Source organism: Lutra lutra, chromosome 16 (assembly GCF_902655055.1).
Source record: "Lutra lutra chromosome 16, mLutLut1.2, whole genome shotgun sequence".
Classification (NCBI taxonomy): Eukaryota; Metazoa; Chordata; class Mammalia; order Carnivora; family Mustelidae; genus Lutra; species Lutra lutra.
Genome location: NC_062293.1, coordinates 23,866,258 through 23,892,422, shown reverse-complemented (window position 1 = coordinate 23,892,422; position 26,165 = coordinate 23,866,258). Strand labels below are relative to the sequence as shown.

The window sequence follows — 26,165 nt, the reverse complement described above, 5'->3', positions numbered from 1 at the left end:
CTGCGCAGAGATCTTGGTGTGACCTTGTGGTTGGCAGTAGCAGAGCCATTAGCTAGTTGGATGAGTTGGGGTGAGGTGGGCAGAGATGTTCTGGTTCTGTCCTGCATTGTTAGATGCACTGAAATTAGCCTTCAGCCTTCTAGGTGTCCAGAGTGGATTGCTGTTCAGCTTTAGTCTGAACCTCTGGAACCTACTTAATTGGCATTTTTAGCATTCCAGAACCCTCATAAAACCCCCTCATTCTTGCCCTGGGAACATGCTGACATCGATAATGCATGCAACAAAAATGCAAGTGCAGATAGATTTTCACAGTTTTGTTATCGTTGAAAGCCAGCTGTCACATGTCTAGATGAAGGGTTTTGATAACAAAGTTTTCTCAAGTGCTTGTTGAAGCCACAAATGCATGCAGAAATGTTGGAAATAAAAGGTACACAGAGGCACAACAAAGCTTCCCTCTGTTTCAGAAGATATCGGAGAGCATTTCTTCAGGCAGCACAAGAGCGAGTTGGATGGTGTCAGTGGAGCTGCGTCATCATAGACTCCTCACCCGGGAGTTGAAGAGGAGACAGGTGATGACCTTAGTTGCTATATGACAAGAAGAGCTTACTAACCCGGTGACCATTCACCATCTGAGGTGTCTTCCGTTGTCTTCAATTGAGTTTCAAGTTAGTACAGTAAATGACCATGGAGGCAGTCTGTCAGCTGACAGTGCTCAGGAATCATTGTTTCTGTGTCATTTGAAAGTTTGGTCTAATTATAAATACTTTTTAATAGTTGAGTTTTTAAGTACTTACTTTCAGATATAATCTTATAATCCAGAATTCACTCCAGCTCGGGTCAGTTTGATTTTGACATGGCCAATTGTTGTTTGGCCTTATGTGCTCAGGACATCTTTATGGCTTGTGACAGTGGGAATGTGTGTTATAGTCACTGTTTCCATCACAGAGAAAGGGAAAATGAGAGGAAACTGCTACTCCAAGATAATTGGTGGAACTAGAACTCTGAAATCCAAATTTTCTACAGTAGCTCCAGATCCTAAACTATGTATGGACCTGGTTTCTGTCTGAGATCAAATGAACCTGATCACGTGTCTCCGATGCTAGTATTAATCTGATTTGCAAGTTGGGTATTTCTGGGAGGATAAAAAGACCTTGTTTAAAATTCAGAGTGATAGGGCGGAACTAAGTACAGGCTAGTGTTTCTCCTCTAGCATATGACTGAAAATACAAGTATTGCTACCAGGCCCGCATTCAGCTTTAGTAAAGGAAGGTATCTTGGCTTCATCTTGCTTTTCAGCAGTAGGAACCAATCTGGGCAGAGGCATCTGGGTGTTCTGGTGTGTGGCTACGGAAGCTTGGTGATGGTGGAGCTTAAAGATTCCACAGACAATCCTTAGGCTGTGATCTGCATATCACCTCGGTTTGACTGTCCAGCACTGAGGTTTTCTTCAGAAGTTACTGCTGTTCTAACCAATGTGTTCACAGTTGCTCAGCTGTCTTCTATGGATGACTTTTAATTGACCTTGGCCTTGGGAGCTTCCCACTGAATAAACTGCTGAATCTTGGAAAGGCTTGCACTGGGATGAATGAAAACCATACTTGGTCCTGCTCAGTGGGGGCAGGTAGAGCAAGTGTTCTGTTTTCTAGGGCTTTGCCTTTTTTTTTTTTTTTTTTTTTTCCTCTTTTTAACCTTAGGCCAGTGAGGCAGCAGGACTATGAGGCAAGGCTGAAACAGTAAGTTTACAATCTATCCTGATGATTTGGTTCTGTAGTTGTTGCTTATATTAAATAGCTTGTGTTTAAATATTTAGTAGCGTGTCCAGATCTGCTTTGTAACCTTGGTGGTTTGTGGCAGTACCAGAGCCACTGTTTACCCCACTGGGCAACTTGGGGGCCTAGCCGTGGGGCACTGGCTCACTGTTTAAATTGCTACTTCAGTCCCTAGCTGAGGACTAAGGTCTAAGACAACTTGGGGCGCCTGGATGGCTCATTCGTTTTTGTTTTTGTTTTTTTAAGACTTTATTCATTTGACAGACAGAAATCACAAGTAGGCAGAGAGGCAGACAGAGAGAGAGAGGAGAAAGCAGGCTCCCCGCGGAGCAGAGAGCCCGATGTGGGGCTGGATCCCAGGACCCTGGGATCATGACCTGAGCCGGAAGGCAGAGGCTTTAACCCACTGAGTGGGTGGCTCATTTGTTAGGCAGCTGCCTTTGGCTCAGGTCATGATCCCAGAATCCTGGGATCAAGTCCCGCATTGGGCTCCCTGCCCTGTGGGAAGGCTGCTTCTCCCTCTCCCACTCCTTCTGCTTGTGTTCCCTCTCTCACTATCTCTTTTTGTCAAATAAGTAAATAGAATCTTTAAAAAAAAAAAAAAAGACAACTGAATTAGTCTAATTAAATTCGTGTTTAAAAGCACCATCTCGGGGCGCCTGGGTGGCTCAGTGGGTTAAGCCGCTGCCTTCCGCTCAGGTCATGATCTCAGGGTCCTGGGATGGAGCCCCGAGTCGGGCTCTCTGCTCAGCAGGGAGCCTGCTTCCTCCTCTCTCTCTGCCTGCCTCTCTGCCTGCTTGTGATCTCTCTGTCAAATAAAAGCACCATCTCCTTAGCCTTTTCCCTGCCTCCTCCCACGTATAAACTAGGTTTTGTTTCCCTGGTCGAAATAGCATCTGAAATTAAGTAACAAATACCGTGCAACCTCTCTCCATTCTGCAGTTAGACTGGAAAAGAACCGGCTTTAAGACTTCTGTAATATTCCTGTTTGCTCAGAGAGGAAGACAAGTGTTTCTATCCAACTGATTTTGAGAACACACCTCTTTACTGGGTCCTGAACTCCTCTGGACAGTCTGTGTGCTGGATTCTGTTTGTCCGCTAATCCAGGTGGACATGAACTGTGAAGTCCTGGACAGAACAAGGTCAGAACTCAAACCAGGTGTTAAGCTCCATGTGTATACCAAGCTCCCCCACTATGAGGTTCAGAATTAGAGGCAAGGAGGATGGGCGGCCTCTGTGGGAAAAGTGAAAGGTGAAAGCTTCTTGTTAGGCTGTCAGAATGACAAATTGAAGGTCTGTGAGTCCCTTTCATCTCCATGATGGGTCCAAGTGATAAGAAAACAAGGCTTAGCCACTCATGATAAGCTTGCGGGTTTTGCTGGACAGTTTCCATACTCGGTCGGGAGAGTGACCTGCAGGGAGGCCGCCAGCAATCTGCTGCCTGTGCTTGTGTGCGGGTTGTGTCAGTAATGAGATGGACTTCTTGCTGGTGGTGCCATCGGACTGGTTAGTTGGAGCTGAAGTTGTAGAATTAGGTCGGTGCCTCCTGGATGCGGTAGGAGACGTAAAGGTGGTGGGGTTAGTACTTTTTTTTTTTTTAAGATTTTATTTATTTATTTGACAGAGCGAGAGCACAAGTAGAGAGGCAGGCAGAGAGAGAGGGGGAAGCAGGCTCCCTGCTGAGCAGAGGGAACCCGATGCGGGGCTCGATCCCAGGACCCCGAGACCATGACCTGAGCCGAAGGCAGAGGCTTTAACTCACTGAGCCACCCAGGCGCCCCGGGTTAGTACTTTGTAAGAGGGCTGCCTGAGGAAGGCCGGGCTTCGTGCTGAGTCCTCCCCAGTCACTGGCTGGCGGGTTGCTGTCCAGCTTTCCCCAGTCTGGGCGGGAGTCCACCGTGGAGGCCAGGGCTTGGGGACACTGAACATTCTCTAGCTCACTACCTTCCCCCTCAGTTCTGGATTTCTTCTATTTTTAGTGACACTGAAATACTGACCCCAGCCTCACTGGTGAGATCTCTTTAGGGCAGAGGCTGAAACAAGGGGTGTACTTCAGATTGCCCATGTGAATTAGGATGTGGGAAGAAATCGCCTTGGACAGAGCCCAGTACTAGAGTCAAGACAAAGCCAGGCTTCCGCTCCCACTTGGGCAGGTCACCTTTAAGTCTGGTCCGCAGTTAAGCCTGAGGCCTGCTCCTCTCCCTGCCAAGTCTAGGACCTCTTCTCACTTGTCTGAGGTGTAGCAGCTTCTCTGACAGGCCTTACTACTCAAGTCCTCCTGTCTTCTTCTTGCCAGAAAAAGCTGAAGCACCCACTCCACCTGCCAGCGGCAGAAAGAGGTCAACCCCACAGTAAGTGCTGACCAACTTGGCTCAAAGCCCCAGCTAATCAGCAGGATCCTAGACACAACTGTACATCTCTCCATAAGGGGACATGGGGGAAGGGTGGCAAAAATGTACTTTCTCAGAGCAGGGGCAGCACTTAAGAGGGTGAGAGATGATTTTTTTTTTTTTCTCTTTTTTTTTTTTTCTTCTTCTCTTAAAAAACATTTAATTGGGGGCGCCTGGGTGGCTCAGTGGGTTAAGCCGCTGCCTTTGGCTCAGGTCATGATCTCAGGGTCCTGGGATCGAGTCCCACATCGGGCTCGCTCCTCAGCAGGGAGCCTGCTTCCTCCTCTCTGCCTGCCTGCCTCTCTGCCTACTTGTGATCTGTCAAATAAATAAAAAATCTTAAAGAAAAAAACCACCATTTAAATGTGTTAGGTTAAAAGTGCAAAGATAAAAGTTACAGCCTAATTGTGTACTTAAAAATACATACATTTCTAGAAGGGGTACAAAAACATGACTTTTACTTGTCACAATTTACTCTTCTATATATAATTTGTATTTTTTATCAGGATGAATTAAAGTTTTTCAAACATAAAACATAAACATTTTTAGTCTTACTCTTTTTTCAAGAATCTTGGTTTTATCTGGCTTCCAGACATTAGCCAATTCCTAATTAGGAAAGAGCTCGTTTGAGGATGCTTTCCAACTAGATGGGGGTTTAACAACAACAAAAGCCAGTGTAAACTGAAACGAATAAATTGATGTTATGAATTCTGTTCCACCCCTTCGGATACTCCGGTAGCACCATTAAAGGACTATGGGGTGGGGCGCCTGGGTGCCTCAGTGGGTTAAGCCTCTGCCTTCTGCTCAGGTCATGATCCCAGGGTCCTGGGATCAAGCCCTGCATCAGGCTCTCTGCTCAGCAGGGAGCCTGCTTCCTCCTCTCTCTCTGTGATCTATGTCTGTCAAATAAATAAATTTTAAAAATCTTTAAAAAAAAAAAAAAAAAAGGACTATGGGGCTAGGCCAGGTCACAAGGGGGTACACGGGAGGTTCCACGATGGGGAATCACAGCTTCTGGTCCTAAATCTTGTCTGGTAATGTCACAGGCTGCCAGGTGAGCATTCGTTCCTCACATTTGCTAGGCACTTACCCAGCGTGTGGCGGCAGCTCCAGCAAGCACCCAGCTCTTCGTAGGCTTGATATTAAAGCACGTGTTTTGAGAGAGAACAGATTCTGTTCACCTCCGCTGGGAGGCTTTCAGATGCCTTAAACCCTGGAGTCTGACTTCCTGCTTCTCTAGTTCTATGGTTCTGCTCTTACGCTCAAGTCTTGGGCCTGTGTTGGTCTCGTGGATTTCTCAGGGTTTGTCTCAGTCATTGGTGTGGCTGCTCTCCCATGCTTTGCACCCCTTTGATGGGTGGGGCCCCCAGAGAAAGGACAGCATGCTCACCATTAAAAATGCACTAACTCATAAGTGGACAAGGAGCTGGGCCAGAGAACAGCACCTCCACCTCGCCTAGTCCTTAGGGAAGCCCAAAAAGGATTCTAAGTCCGGCCCCCCCCACTTCCCCCCCAGGATTCAGTTAGAACCCTGTGAAGAGGTACCAGCACTGCTCAGAAGGTTTAATAGGGTACTTAGACTTTTTTGTCTTTCTAAATTTGTCAACCTCTCCTGTTCTCCACCCACCTTCCCTTGTGAGCTCTGCCTTAGCCACACAATGGCCAGTCCTCCCTCCTGGGGTCTTTTACCCAATTTGAATTCAAAATAGGGAAAAATTGCACTTCAGAATGAATCATCCATTTTATTTTATTTTGTCATGTGCTCACAGCATCTCTCTCTCTCTCTCCTCTCCTCTCCCTGGCAGGTCAGAGATAAATTAAAAATAAAATCTACAAGGAAAATAATTTATAAAAGCACTTCCCAGGCTCGTGCCTTGTATCCCCACTGCTCAGAACACCCCGCTTCCCCCTGCCCCCCAGCGGGGAGGAGAATCTGGCACTTCTCTTCCCACAACTCACTGCTGCTAGTCTGGAGCTGACTGTACTCCCGAGCCAGGCAGGGGTGGGGGCAGCAGTGGCAAAGAGTTAAAAATAAAGACACTGTGGTCCTGGAACCATCTGGCCACCTTGGCGCTGCTCCCCACTCTGTCTCCCCCAGGCAATCCTCCTGACTGGGGTCTTTACTAAACTGGGGGGTATAGAGAAGCAGCCTGTGGCCGAGAGCCTGGGGGTAGGTGCTCTCAGCCCCCATTACATGCACTTCTCATTCTCCTAGAAAGAAACAAACTAACAACAAAAAAAAAAGGCAGACAGAGACCTCGGGACAGAGGAGAAAAATCCCAAGTGTTCACACAGTTACACGGAGTCTTTATGGCAAAGAGAACATTTAGCAGCTTTGAATATTGGGGTATCTCCTTTTTACTCAACACAAGCATTCTAGACCCTATAAGTGAAACAGGGCTCAAGCCCTAAAAAAAATCAAAGCGCAAGAAATTCTAAAAGGACTAGTTTTTGTTGCTGGGTTTTGTCTTCCAGTGACATGCCCAGTTGTTGGTAGGGGAGGCCTGAGGGAAGTGTCACTCCCCAGTTTGTGCTGAATACTGCCTGGCTTGTCCACATCATCCCCCTGCCTCAGAGTAGCCCCCAGGAGGCCACAGGCTCAGCACTGGGGGCACTGCCAGCGCCCCAGCTGCAGAAGAGCTCCAGGCAGCGGGGAGGGGCAGGGGCACACAGGCGGGCAGAGAACAGCCTTCGCATGCAGGCTCGGATGGAAACGTGGGTGCCTCAGCTCAGGGGGGACCGGGCACAGAGGGAGATGGGAGTGGCAGGGCAGTGAAGGACATGCTTGGTGTTGGGGCTGCTGCAACACGGCACGGGGGCCTCGTGACCCTTTCCTGTTCCCTCTCTGACCCTAACTCCTCAAGCAAGTGTTGGGTCCCAATGGCTCCCCTACAAATGAAAACATTACAGGACACACCCAAGAGCTCCCCTTTGGGGCTCCACAGGGCAGGAGCTAAAAGCGCCCACAAGGCCCCTCCCAGATCCTACCTTGTGTTCCACCCTCCCCGGGGGTGAAGTGGGGATTACGCCTGCCTAGGGCCTAGTCCCACCTAAACCTGCCCTCTGGTACTCTGGCAGAGCCAACCTTAACCTGCCCTTTGATTTTCTTCCCGCTTTGATTTTTTTTGGGTTTTTTTTTTTAAATTCCCCTTCTTTCCTCCCTTCCCTCCTTTCTTCTTTCCAGGAATGAGACTTTCTATGACTTTCCTCTCACAAGATTCCCCCCTTTCCCCTTGGTCGGCCTCCAGCAATGCGAGCACCACCCCTTCCCTCAAAGGAAACAGCAGGGGTGAGGACCCTGTCCACCCAAACGGTCTGGCTGCTTCCGCCCCCCTTCCCCGCCCCACAGGGGGAAGCTGAGCCAGACAGCGCCTGCGCCCTCCTCTTCCTGTCCACTGACCGGCAGTTCATCCCATCTGAGATCTATTGGATAAGAAGGCATTCGAGTCCCCACTGTAGGTCCAGGTCCAGGCCCAGCCCTTCTCCAGTTTCCATCCCGGAGAGCGTCAACCCCCCTCTCCTCCCCAGGCTCACTTTCTTCGGTCCTTTGGCTTCCTCTCCTGTCGCCGGGCCTGCTGGTCGGCCAAGGTGCGGGGAATGAGGAGGACGCTGCCGTCCCCGGCATACTGGAGTGCGTACTGGCTGGGCGAGTAGGGCCGCCCGTTCTCATCCCGCAGCCGCCCGAACACCTCCTGGTACAGGCTCTGGACCTTCTGCTTCATCTGCCGCAGGGACCGGAGGAACTCCACCTTCTCCCGCAGCAGCCGGGCTTTATCGCGCTGCAGGTCCTCCACGTCCCGCTCCAGGTTCAGGATGGTGTCCAGCTTGCGCTTGCGGCAGTTCTGCGCCGCCATCTTGTTCTTGCCCCGGCGCCGGATGTCGCGGATGAGGCTCAGCTGGGCCTCGCTCAGCTGGTACTTGGACAGCAGCTCGTTGAACTCCTCCACCGGCAGGTTGATGATTTTGTCATTGGTGAAGGGGATCTTCATGGCTCGGGCTCGATGCTCGTCCCGGCTCATCTGCTTGTCTAGGAAGTCGGCCTGCTTCTCCTTGCTGCCTTTCTTGAGGGCGCCGGGCGGTGGCAGGTCGGCGGAGTCGAGGGCGCTGGGCGCCATGTTGTACGTGTGATTGTGGCCCACGTGCTCCAAGTAGGGCAGGCAGGAGAGCTGCGACGGGTCCTGGTAGCTCATGCGGCAGAACTTGGAGTACTCGGGCTGGTAACCCACAGCGCCCTCGGCCTCTTCCAGATCCAGGGTCTCAGAGTCAGAGCTGTACCCAACAGCACCTTCCTCAGAAAAGGAGGAAGAAGCTGAAGAAGAAGCAGAGGAGGAGGAAGAGGAGGAGGAGGAGGAAGAGGAGGAAGAGGAGGAAGAAGAGCTGCCTTCGGAGCCGCTCAGGGAGGAAGGGCTATGGCTGGAGTCCAAGGAGAGGCCTGAGTCAGAGTCGAACTCCTCTTCGAGCTGGGAGGCCTGCACGGGGTTGAAGCCCTCCTCGATGGCCAGGTCCATCAGGCTGATCTCGTCCAGCATGGCTTCGTCTAGCAGGCCCCCCAGTGGGTCGGGCAGCTCAGGGCCTGCTGTGTCATTGGCGGTGCCGTTGAGCTGGGGCGGGAAGAAGAGCCCCGCCAGGTTGGTGGAGCCAAAGGTGGAGTTGAGGCTGGTGGAGTTGCTGGGGACCAGCGGGAGCAGTGTGGAGCTGCCGGCCACAGGCAGGCTCTCCGCCTCAGGACTGAAGAGTGAGAAGTCCTGGCTGCAGCCCCCCAGGGACGCCTGATGCAGGCTGACATTCTGATTGATGGGAGTGTTGGGGGCAAGGCTGTAGTTGGTGCTCAGGGGGTCTCCAGGAGGGGCGCTGTACAGGATCTCACTGGTCGAAGTGTTCACTTCCATGGCCTGGCAGGGGAAAAGAGCGTCACAGTTCATTCTGAGCAGACTCCCTCTCCCTGGGCTGGCAGGGGGGCGTGGGGAGGTGGGGGGCACGGCAGCAAGCACCCAGCACAGGCACAGCTGCGTGGTGGGAAGGCGAGAGACTGGAATCCAGAGCCCAGGGTCAACTCCCAGTCCTGCTCGGTCCACCAGGCCTGCGAGGCCTGGCAGATATGGATGGACCCCACCCAACGCAGGGCTGCCCAGCTCCCAGCTGTGTTTGGCCAGACTCCCTACCTCCGAGAGAGAGGCAAGGAAAACACATAACCCTGCCTACCTCTCCTCTGTAAAATCTGCACAGCCAAGAACACCCAGCCTTGGAGGGACAAAGCCCAGCTGTACCACCTGCCCTGGGACCACGGGCACATCACTTAACCTCTCTGAGCTTCAATTTCCTCACCTTTAAAATAACAAAGGCCTGACTAGATGACCGTAAGGGGCAGGAGCCGGCCCCAGCTGCAAACACACCGCACCAGTGTCCGGCTGTAGGAACGCTAAAGCTGGAAGCATGCGCTCAAGCGATTATCTACCTCGAAGGAAGAAGGCATACCTAGGGGACAGTCCTGTTTCAGAAGGCTCAGCTCTAACCCGAACCCCGCATCCTGACTGCACCCCCTACCCCAAGGAGACACCTGGACAATGACCTCTCAGTGTCCCCACTTTCCCACGGATGAGAGAATTGTTCCTTTCTCTTCCCAGAGGAGAAAAATTTCGCAGCTGAATGGGAACACCCGCGCCCCTGCCTGAGAGGTTTGCGTCCTGTTCGGGTGATCCTACCTGCATTTCCATAATGGACATGAGATCTTGCCACTGCTGCTCCAAATCAAATGGCGACTCCGTCCCCGTCAGGAGAGGAGACAAGAGGTTGTTTTGAAGATCTGGGGGCTCGCTCTCACTAGGCACTGCTTCTGTTATGCTGGAAATGTCTGCTGGAAACTAGGGCAAAACACAGAGATTTTAATGAGGGGAAGACAAGACCACTGTCGCGTTCCTCCCAGAGACTACCAGCTGAGGTTCTGTCTCCTTCCTCTGAATTCACCCCTGCAGCCAGGAGCAGGCCAGCCCCAGGGGCTGGCCCCTCGGACAGCCGCAGAGGGACACACGGCGTGCAGGCTGCCCTGCTGGCTCGGTGGGTGCTCCCTGGAGTCCTGCTCACCTCAGCATTCTCCCCAAAGGGGCAGGTGGCCTCCAGCAGCCTAAGGCACTCTTCCAGGGACAGGGCCGTCTGGTCCTCCCCACCAGGCACCTGTGGCAACAGCAACCGTAAGTCTGACTGACCTGGGCCTCGGCCGCCTGCGGGCCGAAGCCTCTGCCCCAGCCTTTCCCCAGCCTTCAGGGAAGCCGAAGGAGGGCCGGAACAGCTGCAGGCCTACACTCTCCCTCTGTGCCCAGGATGATGGCTGGCCCTGCATTCCAAACTCCAGGAAAGACCAGAGGGAGAGTGGAAGATTCCTGACAAACAGGAAGCTGCTAGATGCTTTGCTTCCTCCCTGCTGGTTGTCACCAAGGCCTGGCCCCTCTGCTTCTGTTGCTCATCCACTCCCCCTTCCTCAGCCCAAGTGACTTAGAGACCCCAACCCAAAAGATATATTCAGGTTTAACCCACAGACAGAAGCTGCCTTCTCTAAGGAGAAGTTTCTAGAAGTGGGCAGAGGTGGGGGTACCTGTGCAGGGAAGCTCTCCCCAGTTTCTCCATCCACTAGCAGGTTTCGCGCCAGAGCTTCTGCGCCCTCGCCTGACCAGGTGTCCTCCTGCTCCGCTCCATCTCGCACGTCCTTATCCACATCCTGCTCCTTCTGGCGATGACTATAGTCAAAAATCTCACGCCCAGCCCCCAGGTCAATATCCTGTCGCCAAAGGATGTCAATCAGATCTATGTCCTGAAAGACAGATCACCGTGACTTTAGCTCTTGGATCCAGGGGACTTTCCTAGCATCACTCTGATTAGACCTGGGAGTGGGGGGCAGCTCTCCCAGCCTCTGTCCCCTCTGTACCAACAGGGCTTCATTCATCCATTTCCAGATACCAGCCTCCATAAAAAATAAGAACAACAACAACAAAAAAAAAAAAAACAAGAGCTAGCAAAAATTACCAGCATGATCAACCTCAGACATGCCTTTGGGCTTAGGCCCAGAGATACAGCCAGGCCAAAAGGCAGGGCCACCTCACCGCTACACCAGAAAGAAGGGGGAAGGAAGCAGGAGACACTTCTCATTCTGGGAATGAGAATCCCTTCGAACTTGGGTTTGTTGTAGGATGCTGGCCAGGCCAGGCAAGGGCGAACTGTCACGCAGAATTACTCCGAGGTGGCCAGGCTTGCATCAGCCTATGGTGCCATTTCATTTGCATAAAGGGGTGGGGTGGGCCAGAGAGGAAAATCCCTGCATTTGCAACCACCTGCTGCCACCAATGACAATGACAGGCTGCCTCCAGCCCTTCCTACAGCCATTCCCCCTTCCCTGGCTGAGGCAGGAGTCAGGCTGGACACCCACAACTCTCAAAGCCCAGGCTCACCTCAAGATCCATCCCTGCCAGAATTCCCACTCTCAGCTGATCCTAGCAAGCTGCTTCCGTCTCAGGAGAGCCTCAGGCAGTCAGCTGATTCTCACTGGGCACCCCACCCCTGCCAAGGCCGGCCCCTGGTGTCCCCTCACACCAGCACTCATTCCCTTCCTCACCACACCCCAGACCTCACTGCCGCTCCATCAGTCAACCCACTCAAGGACATGGGCCCCATCACCTCTCAGCCACAACTGCCACCTCAGCCTCCAAAATGCCTCCTTCCCACTCTGCCCTGGTGGCTCCTATCAGTTCCTGCACCAACTGCCACCCCCAAAGCCACCAGCATAGAACCCCAATAAATAAGAGCCATTTGGCCTTCCTACACATACCATCCCCCTGTGGCTGAAGAAACCCTGAACTTCTGGCTTCCATTCAGAGATTCAAAAAGCACTTTCCAGAAAGCAATTTCCTTACATGAGACCCACCCCCAAGTCCTGACCAGGCACCCCTTTCCCACCGTAACCCTCCCAGATCCCAAGACCTCCCAGGTGTACCTCTCCCTTTAGTCTCCCCCACATACACCAACCTGAACAGAAGCCCTGGACCCAGGAGCAGAGGGGGGCTGGGCCACCCGGTGCCCAGCCAGCAAAGAGTTAAGGGGCCGGCTCCCTTTGGCATGGCCCCCACCACTGTGAGAGCTGCGGTCCAGGCGGGTCATGGTCTGCAAGATGAGCCCCAGGGCAGCTGGTGCCGGGAAGCCGGACAGGGGGCTGCAAGGAGCTCTTGGCTTGCAGGGAGCACGCCAGGCTGGAAGGGTGGCCCCTTGCTAGCTCCAAGGGGCCCGAGGAGGGTGCCCCGCCCGTGCTGCTGCCTGGGCGGCCCAGCCCAGCCCCCTTCCTCCATCCTCGAGCAGCCCCCTCCCACCTCACAACCCCAGTTCCACTCAGGCACCCGGCAGCCCCCACCCTGAGCTCACCGCAGAGGCTGCAGTGAGATGGGACTCCCACCCCATGCTCCCTGCTCAAGCTGCAGAGGAGAGCCAGCTCCCTCCGGGGCCTAGCCTCCCGCTCCTCCCTCTCTCCCCCTCCCCACGCCCCCCAAACTTGTTACCTAGGCTGCAGCAAGGAGCCAATCCCCTCCCCCTCCCACCCGCAGGTCACTGCTGAGGCTGCGGAGAGCCAATCCCCTCCCCCAGGTCAGCAGCTGGGCTGCGGAAAGAGCCAATCCCCTCCCACCGTCGTTACCTAGGCTGCGACGAGAGCCAATCTCCTCCCCCAAGTCTCCGCTGGAGATGCGGAAGGAGCCAATCCCCTCCCACCGCCTGTTACCTAGCTGCAGCCGGGAGCCAATCTCTGCACCAGGGCAGCTGGAGGAGCTGCCGCAAGGAACCAGCCCATCCCTGGGCCGCCTCCGTCTCCTCAAGGAGACGCACCCAGGGGCGGGCAGCCCCACCCAGCCCAGTCAGCCAGCCGGGGTGGCGCAGTGAGAGAGCCCTGGGGGGGAAGGGGTGCCCCTCTCCCTCCTGTCGCATCCTGCCTTCCCCAGCCCACTCAGGACCGGGCAGAAACCACTCCCGCAGCTTCTCGGGGAATCTAGCTCTTCCCTAGAAGTGGAGTTCTCCTGTTCCTCAGCAGGGCTGTGGCCGATCGTCCCGAAGCCCAAGGATCCCAAGCCAGGCTGGGCAAGGACCCACCCTGCACCCAGCCCCGCTGGGAGCCAGGGGCTCTGTCCCTGGACCCTAGGCCAGAGGACAGGAAGGAGGACAGCCGCCCGCACACAAGCGGAGAGGTCACAGTGCCGGCCAGGCCTGCCCCAGGCAGGAGGAGGGAGCCTGAGCCTGAAGGCCATACCCCAAGGAGCCGGATGCTCCCCCACATCCTGGCCGCACGTGTGCGCCACGCGCCCCCCTCACCCCAGCTTTGTTCAAGAGCTGCTCTGGCAGGCCCCAGCCCACAACCCTAACGCCAGGAAAACGGCACCCACAGAATCAGCAGCACAGTTCCACCGTCCATCCTCACTGCTGCACCCCTCGAGCCTAAGGTCAGGTCAGGGACAGTATGTTCTCCTTGGTCACAGACTGCTCCTCGCTGGGAAGAGCTGTACGCAAGCCACCCCCTGCTCTGGGCGGAATGCCAACCTCAAGGGGAATCCTATCCCTGACAAGGGCCTGGGCTCCGGCTGTCCGTCCGTGGAAGCGGCCTGGCGGCGGGGGAGCGCTGCCACCCGGGGGGAGAATACCAGCTCCAGCAGCGCCTGTCACATGCTCTGGACCTGGGTATTTTTATCCCTGAGTTGCTGAGGAAATGTTGTTCTAGATGCGAAATAATCCTCCCTTCCCCCACACCCAGCCTAGGGCCCTCTGACCCATCCCCAACCCCCAAAGGGAGCAGAGAAGGCCTGGGGTCAGGGACAGCACAACCTCCATGAAGGCCAAGAAATGGAAGAAAGCAGGGTCTAATAAGTCTCATCCCGTTCTGCCCCAACCCAGCCGATGACCTCCATCCTTCCCACCCCATCGTGTCCCAGGAGAGCTCCAAACAGGAAGGGGACTGGAGCTTCACCTGCAGAGCTGCCGGGAGCAAGCCCAGTTACACAGCCAGCCCTTGGGGAGCCACATGAGGGCAGGAGGATGGAGACGGAGGCTGGGACGCATACTTCTTCAGTCCACCATCCCAAGACTAAAGCCCATTTGAAGGAAAAGGACAGAGGAACAGAAAAAAGGTAAAGTTCCCAGTGGCACTGGTTCCTGAAGAACCTAGGAACTGAGGCAACTGCGAGGTAAGGAACGCTCACAGCTCCCGTGCTCAGATACTTCTAGATTATCTGATCCTCTCAAAGCAGATCCGGGGTGAGGCAGCTGAGCAGAGAGCAGCCCTGGCACTAAGACATGTGGGGCCAGATCCCTCTGCCATTGGGGGCCTGGCCCTTTTTCGCAGCATCCCAACTAGACGCCAACGGCACCTCTTGCAGTTGTGGCAACCAGAACTGTCTCTACACATGGCCATCTGTCCCCTGGACAGGCAAAATCACCCCCATGGTACACCACCCGCCCAGAGGAAGCCACAAGCTTTGACAGCCACTGACATTCAAAGAAATGAACTCAGTAACGGGCTCAACTGCAGGACAGGAGGCAGAACCTGGTCAGACTGGTAGGCAGAAAAAGACCCAAGATCTGTAGCACCTGTAAAACTTTCTACATACCACCCCTCCTCCCCAGGACTGGGCTCTGGAAAACCCGGCCCAGCGCAATCCAGCCTTCCCTTTCCCTAATGGCGAGATGAGTGCAGCAGGCCTTTTCTCAAGCTCCTTAAGGCTGAGTGGCCAGGCCTGGCCCAAACACAGAGCTCAAAGTGGTTTTAACATCACGTTGGTGAAGTGGGAGCAGCAGGAGCCGTTCACCTCCACAAAGGCAAGTGCCTCACTTTCTGCCCCGAACAATGTGTCAGCCACGCGTCAGGAGCCGAAGACCTCTGACAGCTCCAAGCAAGCTGACCGAGGTGGCAGAAGGCAGTTTCTCTTCTAGCTCCCAGCCCTCTCCTCCCTACTCCCCGCAGCAGGCCTCCAGCAAGGAATGGGAGCCTTGGCCCTCTCCTGGCCAAGAATAACTATCTAAATCTGCCCCTTGGCTCGGGCCCAGGAGAGCTGACTTATCAAGGACCTTACAACAACAGGCCTGACCACAAAGGAGGAGAATTTCAGGATATGCATGTGTGTTTTGATGTGGGGGAGGTACAAGGCAAGAGTCCACGATGTATTTGTGTCTTAGCAACAGATACACACCACATCAAAGCCCATCACAACACCACTCCCTCCCCCACCCCGGGGCCTCCAGCAGTTGTGTTGAAATCCAAGCAGTAAACACGCTGGCATGTTCTAGGAACCTCCCACTGCACCTCCCACTGCCCTGCCGGTACATTTAGAGGTGGGTCAATGGTTCAACACAAGGAAATGCTCCCGCCCCCACCCCACCGTCCTGGTCAGACAATTCAGCTCATTCCTGCCAAAGAACAATGCCTGAGATCCCCTCCCATGCCACTCCAGTTCTTCACAGCGGTCAGTACTGTGATCTCGCTCCTTCAGAACCAGCCCCCCACCTCCAGTCCCCTCTCACCCACCCCGACGTGTGGTCACTAACCTCTTTGGTTAGGTCTCCACTGACCGGAGGGGCTACAGCTCCCAAATCCTCCAGATCTTCACTGAATCCCTGCTCCGTCTCGCTTTCTCGCACCCCGTTGTCTGGGCCTGTCACATCTTGGAGGCCACTGGTACTCTCGAGGGTGAGGCCTGAGCTGGGCTGGCTGCCAGAGACAGACCCCTCTGGATCCCGGTGGACCAGCCAGGCGTTGACCTCAGTGGTCGGCACCTGGAACCTGTCCAGGGCCCTCACCTGACTGAGGAGCCGCCGGGCAGTGAAGTAATTGTCCAGGTCTATGCTCTTGGGGTGGATACCATAGCCATCCAAGGTATTCCTCAGGTTGTGGAACTGGGTCTGAGTATAGGCTGAACTGGGCCCCAGGATGATCTCCCGGAGCGGGGGAAGCTGTGAGGTCAGGTAAGTATCCACGTCCACCCGCACCCCAATCAAACTCAGCAAAATGGTGAACTGGAGAAGTCCTTCCGTTAAGTATTTCTTCAGAGAAAGCATTGCTGAAGGACCAGAATGTTTAGGCTTTTTGGTTTTTAAATCCTCCAAAAGACAAATCAAGGCCACGGCTCTGGTGCTCCAGCCAGCAAGTTACCCTCCTCAGGGCCAAACCCTGTATCCCACCCTGGCAGAACACAGGGGCTGAGCTCCCGGATGGCCTCAGAGGAAAGCACACCCTGTGAAGCCAAGGCCTCTCTCCAGACCACATTCACTTTTCCCTTCTTGGCACCTCACCTCAGCGTGTACAACTGTTGCTAACCCAGTCCAGGCCCTCAAGGCCCACGTGACTTACTGTCTCCACAGTCCACATACAGTCACTTCCTCACTCACATTGGTTGTCCTCTCTGTAGATTCCACTGCAGGCTGTTCTCAGGAACAGCTGACGGGCTGTTTTGTTTTGGGTTTTTTTTTTTCCTTCTCCCTAAGGTTTATTTTCTTTGGCTGGAGCTACAGGCCTTTTGTCTTGGGTCAGAGTGTCCCGCCTCCTCCACACTTACCAGGGGGGTTTCCAGAGAAACCTGAAATGGGAATCACAAGAGCAACAGGATAAGATTCCAGAATTTTCACACCATGATCAAGGCAGAAGGCAGGAAACACATTCAAATGCCACTTTCGTATTTTATTGAAAAATAAGTCAATTACTTTCAGAAAAGTAAAAACCAAAAATCTGTTATAAGTAGAACTACGAAGAAAAAATACTGCTCACTCCCCCTTTCTGGATTCTAAATTTGTAATACCCTAAAAGGTAGCTTGTTTGGATAAGCAGATAATGCCTGGGGCATCCAAAATATTTTACATGATGTCTGATTTACCAACCCTCCCCCCCCCATCCACACACCACCCAGCTTCTATTTTTAGCTTGAGAAGCCCATTTCCTAACTTAAAGAAAAGTTGTATCCTCCATCTCTCAAGACAAAACTGCCTAGAATCCCTGTCCCTTCCAGTTCTAAAGGGAACAGAGAAACTAGTAATGGGAAAAGAGTATATGAGGACAACATTATTCACCACAGAATAATGCCTTTTGTTTTCCCAACTTTAAAATATGGTTTCTCTTTCCTATCTCTCACATTAAAAGGGGGAAGGGGATGGTGAGAGGTCTTGGGGGGGGGGGGGCGGGGAGCAGTGAGGCAGGAGGATTATTCCACCCAGAATTTGCAATAGGCAGGTTATATTTTCATTTATATGACCTTCTGAGCCAAAGCAGAAGGATAAGACCCAAGTTCTCAACCTAAATAGCCAAGTGGGGAAGGAGTAAATCTGCCTTTCAGTTTCTGGTCTCTACTTTTGAGTTTCCATTAACCTCATAAACCAAGACGTAACTCTCTCTTCACTGTCGTGACCCACCTACCAACTTCATCCTAAAGGGGAAGAGTGACACACGGACAGGGAGGGACGGACGGACGAACGAACACGAACACACACACACACACACACACACCTTATTTGGTTAAAGTAAACACAACTACGACCCAGAATTCCTGCTAACACTACCCTCCCGTTCTCACGCAATTTATTACTAAAACCTCCCAAGAGACAAGTTCGAGAAACCGGACATGTCCCCATAAAGACGAAGAAGGCCAGACGCCTCTGGTCTGAGCCCAGTCCCACCCCTCCCCGGATACCCGAGTCCGGCTGGGACCAAGTCGCCATGCCCGCTGTCGGCGTCTCGGCTTCTACCCTTCTGGGGCAACAGCGAACAAGTGCGACTCGGCCGGCCTTGACCCACCCTCACAGCCAAACCCCACCCCGCCCTCCGTCCCGATGGCCCCACCCCGTTCCAGGCCTGGGCCTGACACCACGCCTTCTCGCGCCCTCAGCCCTCCCCAGTCCAACCCACCCCGGAGCTGGCTTTCTCCAAGGCTTCGCGGCCCCTCCCTGCCAGGGCCAGGGCCCGGGCCCGGGCCCGTCGCGAACCCCGCTCGCCCGCCCGTTCCCGCCTCCTGCCTCCAGCCCCTGGGCTCCACCCCGCCGCCCTTCACCCCACAAGCCTGTCCCGCGGGGCTGCGCCCGCCCCCCCCCCACCGGCGTCGGGGAAAGGAATGTGCTTGATACCCGCTGCAGAGCTCAGCGTCCGCCGCTGCCGCCACAGCAGGCTCTCAGCCCGAGTCCCGGCCTTGCCGCCGCCACCACCGGCCGGCCTAAAGCTCCCCAGCCTCCGCTTCCCTCCCCGCCCCCTCCTCCCACCTCACTCGGAAGCCCGCCCTCCGCGTCCTTCCTAGGACCACCTTTCTCCAATCAACGAGCCGAGACTGCGGCCTTCGCCGGATGTCACTTTGATTGACAGCCAAAAGAGCCCAATGGCTGAGTGTGCCTCCTCCTTCCTCTCCCGATTTCCCAAGATTGACATGGCCCACAGCCCAGTGCGCACATAGGCCCGCCCCGCGGCGTGGGCTCACCAATAAGTGGGGCGAAGGCCTTATTGCCCGGCATTCTGGCCCCTCCGCGGTGCGTCGGCCTTCCGAGGTACTATAGGTTGGGCGCGGAGTAAAGTGTACAAGCTGAGCGCTTCCAGTGTATTCCTCGGCTGGGGGATAAAGGCTTAGGACCGGGGGTGAGAGCTGGTATCACTGCCGGAGCGCGGAATTCTCCCTCCGCCCCGAAGGTTCCCACGGTGACTTGCAAAAGCCCAGTGAGACCTGACGGGGCCGAGGCGGGACACAGAGCATGTGTTTCCCGCGGTGGCGACGCTCGAGCCGCCATATTGGGTGCTGGCAGCGGAAACCGCTATCGCCGCTTCCGCTCTGTGCTGGCCCGGCACCGTGGCCCGAGCCAGTCAGGGACGGTTGCGTCGCAAGTGGCGGGCAAGGGTCGCATTGCGGGAAAGGCCTAGCTGGCGGGTTGCCACCACGGTGGTGGGACGTTGACGGTGTGAAGGATATGGCATGACTGGCGAGTTTTGTAGTGATAGGGACACCCCATAGAGTTCTCTTCCCCGTCTTGTCTGCCCTTCCCGCCCAGACCACGGAGCTTAGTTTTGCCTTTCAGGAACTTTCTTCGATTTCGGGTGCTAGCCAATCTCACCTAGCCGACATCTTTGTGATTTTTCAACATTGCTTTATACCCAGCCTCACCTGGGGGAGCCTGTTAAACCTGCAGATTCTGAGGCCTCACTCCAGAGACCGTGATTGACTTAACCCTGTGGTGGCGGCCTGATAACCTGCCTGCTTAGTAACGACGCGGGTAATTTTAACACACTTGATCCCAGGACCACCTTTAGGCAATCACTAAGTTGAAGTTCCTAGTACTTTGTTCCCAGCTGTGGGACAAAGAGGCATCAACTCAAATTCTTGACTCCCAAGGAGATTCTCGTAATCTAGTGGGCGAAATCACTGGTCCTTGTACAACAAGGACAAGGCCAGCTGCTAACTCTTCAGATAACATGTAGTCCTCGCCTGTTTGGAGAGTTGGGAGGCTTAATCTGGGGTGGTTCACAGATTATAAAACACTTTCAAAATTCATACAGAAAGGTACACCAGCGGCCAGTCATTGAATCCTTAACAAACTGCTGGGGTAGTTAGGCATTTCAAAGACTGATTCAGAGAGCACATGTTTTACTTACTCGTTTTACTATTTGGCTTCTAGTAAATGCTAGAATATAAACTCCATGAGGACTAGAATTCTGTGCGTTAACTGTTGAGTCCTCAAAACCTAGAACAGTGCCAGGAACAAAGTTGACAATAAATACTGAGTAATTGAAGGAGAACTCCAGCAGGAAGGCCTGTCATTAGAAGGTCCTGCTAAGGGGCGCCTGGGTGGCTCAGTGGGTTAAAGCCTCTGCCTTCGGTTCAGGTCATGATCCCAGAGTCCTGGGATCGAGCCCCGCATCGGGCTCTCTGCTCAGCGGGGAGCCTGCTTTCTCCTCTCTCTCCCTCTGCCTGCCTCTCTGCCTACTTGTGATCTCTGTCAAATAAATAAATAAATAAGTAAATCTTAAAAAAAAAAAAAAAAGAAGGTCCTGCTAAAAGCAGAAATTAATACATGGAAGAGATGTGCTCTTGGAAGGGTATGGGATGTTACCAAGGAAATGGGAGACCATTCAGCCCCTGAATTAATAAGACCATGGAAATACTCCTGTTGGATAAGAGGAGAAACTGAGGTGTGCTTTGTTAACTCTAAAAATATACCAACGGGGTTAAGAAAGAAATATTTAAAAATCATAGAACTGAACAATACCAAAGCTAGACTAAAGTTGCAGGGCTTAAATACAAGACTTCGGAGAAAATAGGAGAGTGTTGGGGCGCCTAGGTGGCTCAGTTGGTTAAAGCCTTTGCCTTCGGCTCAGGTCATAGTATTGGGGTCCTGGAATCGAGCCCCACATCGGACTCTCTGCTTGACGGGGAGCCTGCTTCCCCCTCTCTCTCTGCCTGCCTCTCTGCCTACTTGTGATCCCTGTCTGTCAAATAAATAAATAAAATATTTTTAAAAAAAATAGAGTGTCGTTTGTTTGACCCAGCAAATACAGAACAATTTTAAACCTTAACACAATTTAAAAAAAAAAAAGAAAAAAAGAACTGGGTGATTCTCTAACCTATGGGAAACTTTAGCACCAACAAAACTGGTGTTTTAGACAGGTCCACTTGTATTTTCCAAGTTCCTTTTGAGCCACATAGCAGGTTACCAAATGCATGGGATAAGAAAGTCCAGGGCGCCTGGGTGAGTCAGTTGATTAAGCATCTGCCTTCAGCTCAGGTCATGATCAGAGTCCTAGGATTGAGTCCTGTACGGAGCTCCCTGCTGAGCAGGGAGTCTGCTTTTCCCTCTCCCTCTGTACCTCCTCCCTGTTCATGCTCTCTCTCCCTCTCATACATAAATAAAAATCTTTAAAAAAAATTAAAAAGTCTTACAGTGGACACAAAACTAATGTGAAGTCAAATCAAGTAAATATTCACTGAAATGAAATGGCAGCCCTAGGTTGAAGGCCACCCTGGGGAGCTAACATGTGACACAGTCATGTCACTTGGAAAGCTTAAAATCATTTGGTCGCTCTTAATGACTCAAAATTTGTTGGGATAGCCGTCCTACCCATCCTCTCCTCCCCTTTCTTTTCTGGGGTCCTGGGTGTCAAGGGAGGCACAGACACCGAGGAGAGGAAGGTCTCTGTGTTAATCCCTAGAAAAGGGGTGGGAGAGGTGTGGAAAAGTCATTTGTTCGTGCCCACACTGTCCCCTTCATTTTCTTTTGCCTGCCAGCTTCACTGTGTCCAATTATTTGAGCGTTCAGTGGGAGGTGGATCAGGAACTGTTTAACTGGGTTAAAGAGTGACAAGATCAAGTCCTGCTTAGCGCTTACTAAAGGGTGGGAAGGAAGAGGAAAAGATAAGGAATTGCTCACCTGTTGCAAGGATTGAGGAGAATCTAGACGTAGAGACGGTTTCAATCAGCAGCAGGCAGGTAGGCCTGTCCGAGATAGTTCGTACTCCATAGCAGGGAGCGGGGATCAAAACACTGTCTTCCACTCCGTCAAGAATTCCAGATCAAGTCTGAGCAGGTGCAAACCTACTTCCCACTGATTAACCATGTAAAATCCAGGGCGTGTCCTTCACCTAGGATGCCACCCTCCTCCCTTCCCCTGGCATGCTCTCCCTCTCCTTTGCCTGGAACAGCTGTTAATAGGACAATTACCCAAGAAGCAAAAGAAAGAAAGATGCCATGTTGATGTGTCATCCGTCCTGGTATATCCATTAAATCAGACTGAGAAGACCACTGGAAAAAGTGAACACATGTGCTCCCTTCCCTAAGGGAGAGGCTGGGAGCCGTCAGCAAAACCAGACCTTGCCCTTGTGACTCGAGATCGCTTGGGAAAGGACAAGGCAGTGGGAAGCCAGGAAGAGAGTTTGTTCTAATGCACAGGAACTTAGGGTCATCAAAGAGCCAGCTAACTATACACTGGATTCCCTACTCATCTGGGCTATATCTGTGTTGACCCAGCTTCCTCCATGGAAAAAGCTGTTACCACCAGCAGACACATCCATCCTCCAGTCATCTGGGAGGAGGACATCTGCCAGGAAACCCTTAAAGAAGGGGTTGGATTTCTGGGGCGCCTGGGTGGCTCAGTGGGTTAAAGCCTCTGCCTTCGGCTCGGGTTGTGATCCCAGGGTCCTGGGATCGAGCCCCGCATCGGGCTCTCTGCTCAGCGGGGAGCCTGCTTCCACCTCTCTCTCTCTGCCTGCCTCTCTGCCTACTTGTGATCTCTGTCTGTCAAAATAAATAAATAAAATCTTAAAAAAAAAAAGAAGGGGTTGGATTTCTTCTGGAATAGCAGGGAAAGGGGAAATCTAGTCTTTCTGCTATTCTGGTTGCTCATTATTTTTTTTAAGGTTTTATTTATTTATTTGACAGACAGAGATCACAGGTAGGCAAGAGAGGTAGGCTCCCTGCCCAGCAGAGAGCCCGATGCAGGACTGGAACCCAGGAGTCTGGGATCATGACCTGAGCTGAAGGCAGAGGCTTAACCCACTGAGCCATCCAGGCACCCTCTTTCTTTCTTTCTTTCTTTTTTTTTAAAGATTTTATTTATTTATCCGACAGGCAGATCACAAGTAGGCAGAGAGGCAGGCAGAGAGAGAGAGGAGGAAGCAGGCTCCCTGCTGAGCAGAGAGCCCAATGTGGGGCTCAATCGCAGGACCCCAAGACCATGACCTGAGCCGAAGGCAGAGGCTTTAACCCACTGAGCCACCCAGGAGCCCCTCCCCACCTTTTTAAAGATTTTATTTATTCATTTGACAGAGAGAGAGAGATCACAAGTAGACAGAGAGGCAGGCAGGGAGAGAGGGAGAAGCAGGCTCCCCGCTGAGCAGAGAGCCCAATACAGGGCTCGATCCCAGGACCCCAAGACCACGACCTGAGCCGAAGGCAGAGGCTTAACCCACTGAGCCACCCAGGAGCTCCTATTTTTCCTTTTTAAAGAAATTTTTAAAAAATATTGCTAATCTATATAAATATTTCTCACTCTCCAACTTCCATCTAACCCAGGGGAGTGTATTAGATGACTGTGAGATTTCCTTACAGCCCTTCTGAGAGATTCTAGGATTACATCCTGTCCATACTAAATGTTAGCATGTCTTGCAAGGAAATCAATTAGTTATCCTGCTAATCCAGACATCTGGCCTCCTTTCTTACATGGTAAACATCATTAGCAAGCTTGTTACCATTAAACCCTCAAAAGAGGTAAAGCTCTTCCACAAGCCAGCCTCTTCCCTGTGCACCCCTGCACCTCGGCTGTCTTAGAAGATTGCTTCTCAACCCTGGTTGCACATTAGAATCACCTGGGGGGGGGGGGCGCCTGGGTGGCTCAGTGGGTTAAGCCGCTGCCTTTGGCTCAGGTCATGATCTCGGGGTCCTGGGATCGAGTCCCGAATCGGGCTCTCTGCTCAGCAGGGAGCCTGCTTCCCTTCCTCTCTCTCTCTGCCTGCCTCTCTGCCTACTTGTGATCTCTCTCTCTGTCAAATAAATAAATAAAAAAAATCTTTAAAAAAAAAAGAATCACCTGGGGGGTTGTAAAAATTAACCATGCCCAGGTCCCACCCCCAACCAATTAAGTCAAAGTCTCCCAGAGCAGCCCTGGGCATCAGGATTTTGTAAAATGCTCCTCAGGTGATTCTTGTGTGCAAAGTGGAGGATTGCTAGCCTGGAGCAAGAATTCAAATTAGGTAAAAAGAGAATAGCAGTGGTAATGCGTAAGCGCAGACTAGAATCATCACCTGATTTTAGGATACAGTCATTCTCCGTCCTGGAATGCCCTCTTCCTTGAACTATCCAATGAAAACACCTCATTGTTCATTCATATCTTGCTAACAATTTATGAAGCTGAGTTCCGCCATTCTGTACGTCTCACCACATTGCCCCAACCATGTTGGGTAATTTTGAGGGAGGTGCCATGGTGAGGTGGGAAGCGTGGGTGTTTTGGACTCAGAGCTGGGTTCAAAAATCTGGCTCTCCCACTTATTTGTTGGGCCCTCCTGAGCTAAATGGAGATAACAAGATACAGGTTCACAAGGTTTAAAAATCAGGTCGTGATCCCAGGTCCTGGGTTCGAGCCCCACATCGGGCTTTCTGCTCAGCGGGGAGCCTGCTTCCTCCTCTCTCTCTGCCTGCCTCTCTGCTTACTTGTGATTTCTCTCTGTCAAATAAATAAATAAAATCTTTAAAAAAAAAATAAAAATAAAAATCAGATCCAGTGGGGCACCTGACTGGCTCATTTGGTAGAGTAGGTAATGCTTGATCTCAGGGTCATGAGTTCAAGGCCATATTGGACCTGCAGCCTACTGGGAAAAAAAAAAAATCAGAGCCTGTGTACAAAGCCACCTGTGCCTGGGTAGACCTGAGCACAAGGCTCCTTTCTTGCCCAGCTGTCTCTCTCCCCACCCTACAACCTTATTATACCAGAGAAAGCCAAACACCTAAAGAAATGAGTGCTGTCCTTAGGATGGAGACTCATCCTGCAGACAGAGCATGGACAGAGCATGACAGCTTCCATTTTCTCCCTGGTCGATGCCACAAGCACACACATCCACACCTCTCATTCCACACACACACACCTCCCCCTCTTGACATTATAGCAAGACGGAGAGAGAGAGGGAGAGAGAAAAAGAGAGAGAGGCTGTTACCCAAGGGAGCTGTTTCTTCTTGGCACACAAGAACAGATGCCCAAATCCTAGGACAGCACAGAAATGTGGCAGCAGGAGAGTGAGTCAGAGGAAACAGAATGGTTTCACCTCCAAGATCTACCAGGGCCCAGAGGGGAACCCATGTGAATCACTAGCCTCCCGGAGCCTCACAAGGGCAGGGACCCATGTACAGTTTTCAGAACCAGTTCAAGGTCCAGCTACTCCGCAGACCCCAACCGGCTGGAGATGCGTGCAGCCCCTCACCCCTACCCCTCAGCCCTGCGCACCCACCCCCAAGGGAGCAGAGGGCAAGGAAGCATGAGGCTGCATTCTTTCTGAACACAACTTTGGCTGCCTCCTTCCAGGGAGCCTTCTCATCTGAGGCACTTGCACACTTCTTAGTAAGTAAGTAAGCCAGGCTTACGCTGTGACGTCCTCTTGGGACAGTCCTGTGGAGAAGATGCTGTCCTGTCACTGCGATCACTGAGCCGGTATTTTTACGTAGAACCCCATTAAAGGGGCACCCTAGGCTGGGGGCCCAGAGAAGAGAATGAGTCCTGAGCTCTCTGCTGAGGGACTGTAGAGGAGGAACCATCCCCAGGAAGAATCTCTTTCTGGAAAAGTTACCTTGAGGTGTCTGAATTTACTTTTTCACCACAGCATGTAAAGAGATCCCAGTGATTAGAACTGTAGCGACAACCACGGTGGGAGAGGTGATAGTGGGGAGGATTTTGTGGTTCCTGTGCTTCCTTCCAGGGCCTTCTCTCTCATCCCAGCCCCCACATCCCAATCCAGGGGCTTCTCATCCACCCTCCTATAACCAGCTCCCCCACCCTCCTCCCCTGTGAAGCCACGCAGGTTCCCCAAGTCCCCTGTCCACACAGGTCTTCCTCCCTCCCTTCTTCTGCAAGCTGACCCTCTCCCACTGTGGGTACCATAAACCAAACAGAGTCTAGGAAATGCTCCCTGGAGGCTTTTTGATCCTGTCCTTATAAATATGAGCTAAAAGTGAATTAGCTGACAAAAATATTAAGGCATCGAAATAATCAAATCAGTACTTTTTTATTACATACCAAGCCAGCATGACCGTTGACAGAACTTCTGATGATCAGAATCCAAACAAATAAAATACGGCCTCTTTCCCCTCCATCGCACCAAATTGTGTTGATCCGTGTTCACTGGTAAAACGCTGACAGCCTGCAAGGAAGATTCAGATGTGTCTTTGACTACTATTGTATGCCCGTGAATTGGAAAGTAAGCATTCAATAAATATTTGTATAGCAGATACAGTTTCATTCACAAACACGTTTTTATTATTCTTTGTTTAAA

The 26,165-nt window shown here is 52.6% G+C and overlaps 1 protein-coding gene and 1 long non-coding RNA gene across 5 annotated transcripts; one reads left to right on the top strand and one right to left on the bottom strand.

Annotated features, from left to right (window-relative positions):
• Window positions 1-2,506: 2,506 nt before the first annotated feature.
• On the top strand, window positions 2,507-4,287 carry LOC125087021 (uncharacterized). The gene is made up of 2 exons (XR_007123330.1): window positions 2,507-3,333; window positions 3,571-4,287. It is a non-coding gene; the product is annotated as an uncharacterized LOC125087021 (long non-coding RNA).
• A 2,334-nt stretch (window positions 4,288-6,621) lies between these two features.
• Window positions 6,622-18,436, bottom strand: NFE2L1 (NFE2 like bZIP transcription factor 1). Of its 4 annotated transcripts, none has more exons than XM_047706845.1 (6): window positions 18,284-18,436; window positions 15,722-16,749; window positions 10,749-10,964; window positions 10,241-10,330; window positions 9,862-10,020; window positions 6,622-9,051 (listed from the first exon to the last, which is right to left on the bottom strand). In XM_047706845.1, the coding sequence occupies exons 2-6, from the start codon at window positions 16,229-16,231 to the stop codon at window positions 7,690-7,692; spliced, it is 2,337 nt and encodes a 778-aa protein (XP_047562801.1). In that variant the 5' UTR covers window positions 16,232-16,749; window positions 18,284-18,436; the 3' UTR covers window positions 6,622-7,689. The 4 variants fall into 4 exon arrangements, with proteins under 4 accessions (XP_047562801.1, XP_047562800.1, XP_047562802.1 ...); XM_047706844.1 differs by lacking the exon at window positions 18,284-18,436 and adding an exon at window positions 17,854-18,009; XM_047706846.1 differs by lacking the exon at window positions 18,284-18,436 and adding an exon at window positions 17,854-18,009 and having other exon boundaries at window positions 10,749-10,931.
• Window positions 18,437-26,165: the final 7,729 nt, after the last annotated feature.

Bases quoted from the DNA above. Each gene is read 5' to 3' on its own strand.
- NFE2L1 (XM_047706845.1), bottom strand. From the start codon at position 16,231: ATGCTTTCTCTGAAGAAATACTTAACGGAAGGACTTCTCCAGTTCACC. The intron at 10,965-15,721 runs GTTAGTGACCAC...TCTGTCTTTCAG, and splicing joins GTGGAGACCTAACCAAAGAG to GACATAGATCTGATTGACAT. The intron at 10,021-10,240 runs GTGAGCAGGACT...GTTTTGCCCTAG, and splicing joins CCTTTGGGGAGAATGCTGAG to TTTCCAGCAGACATTTCCAG.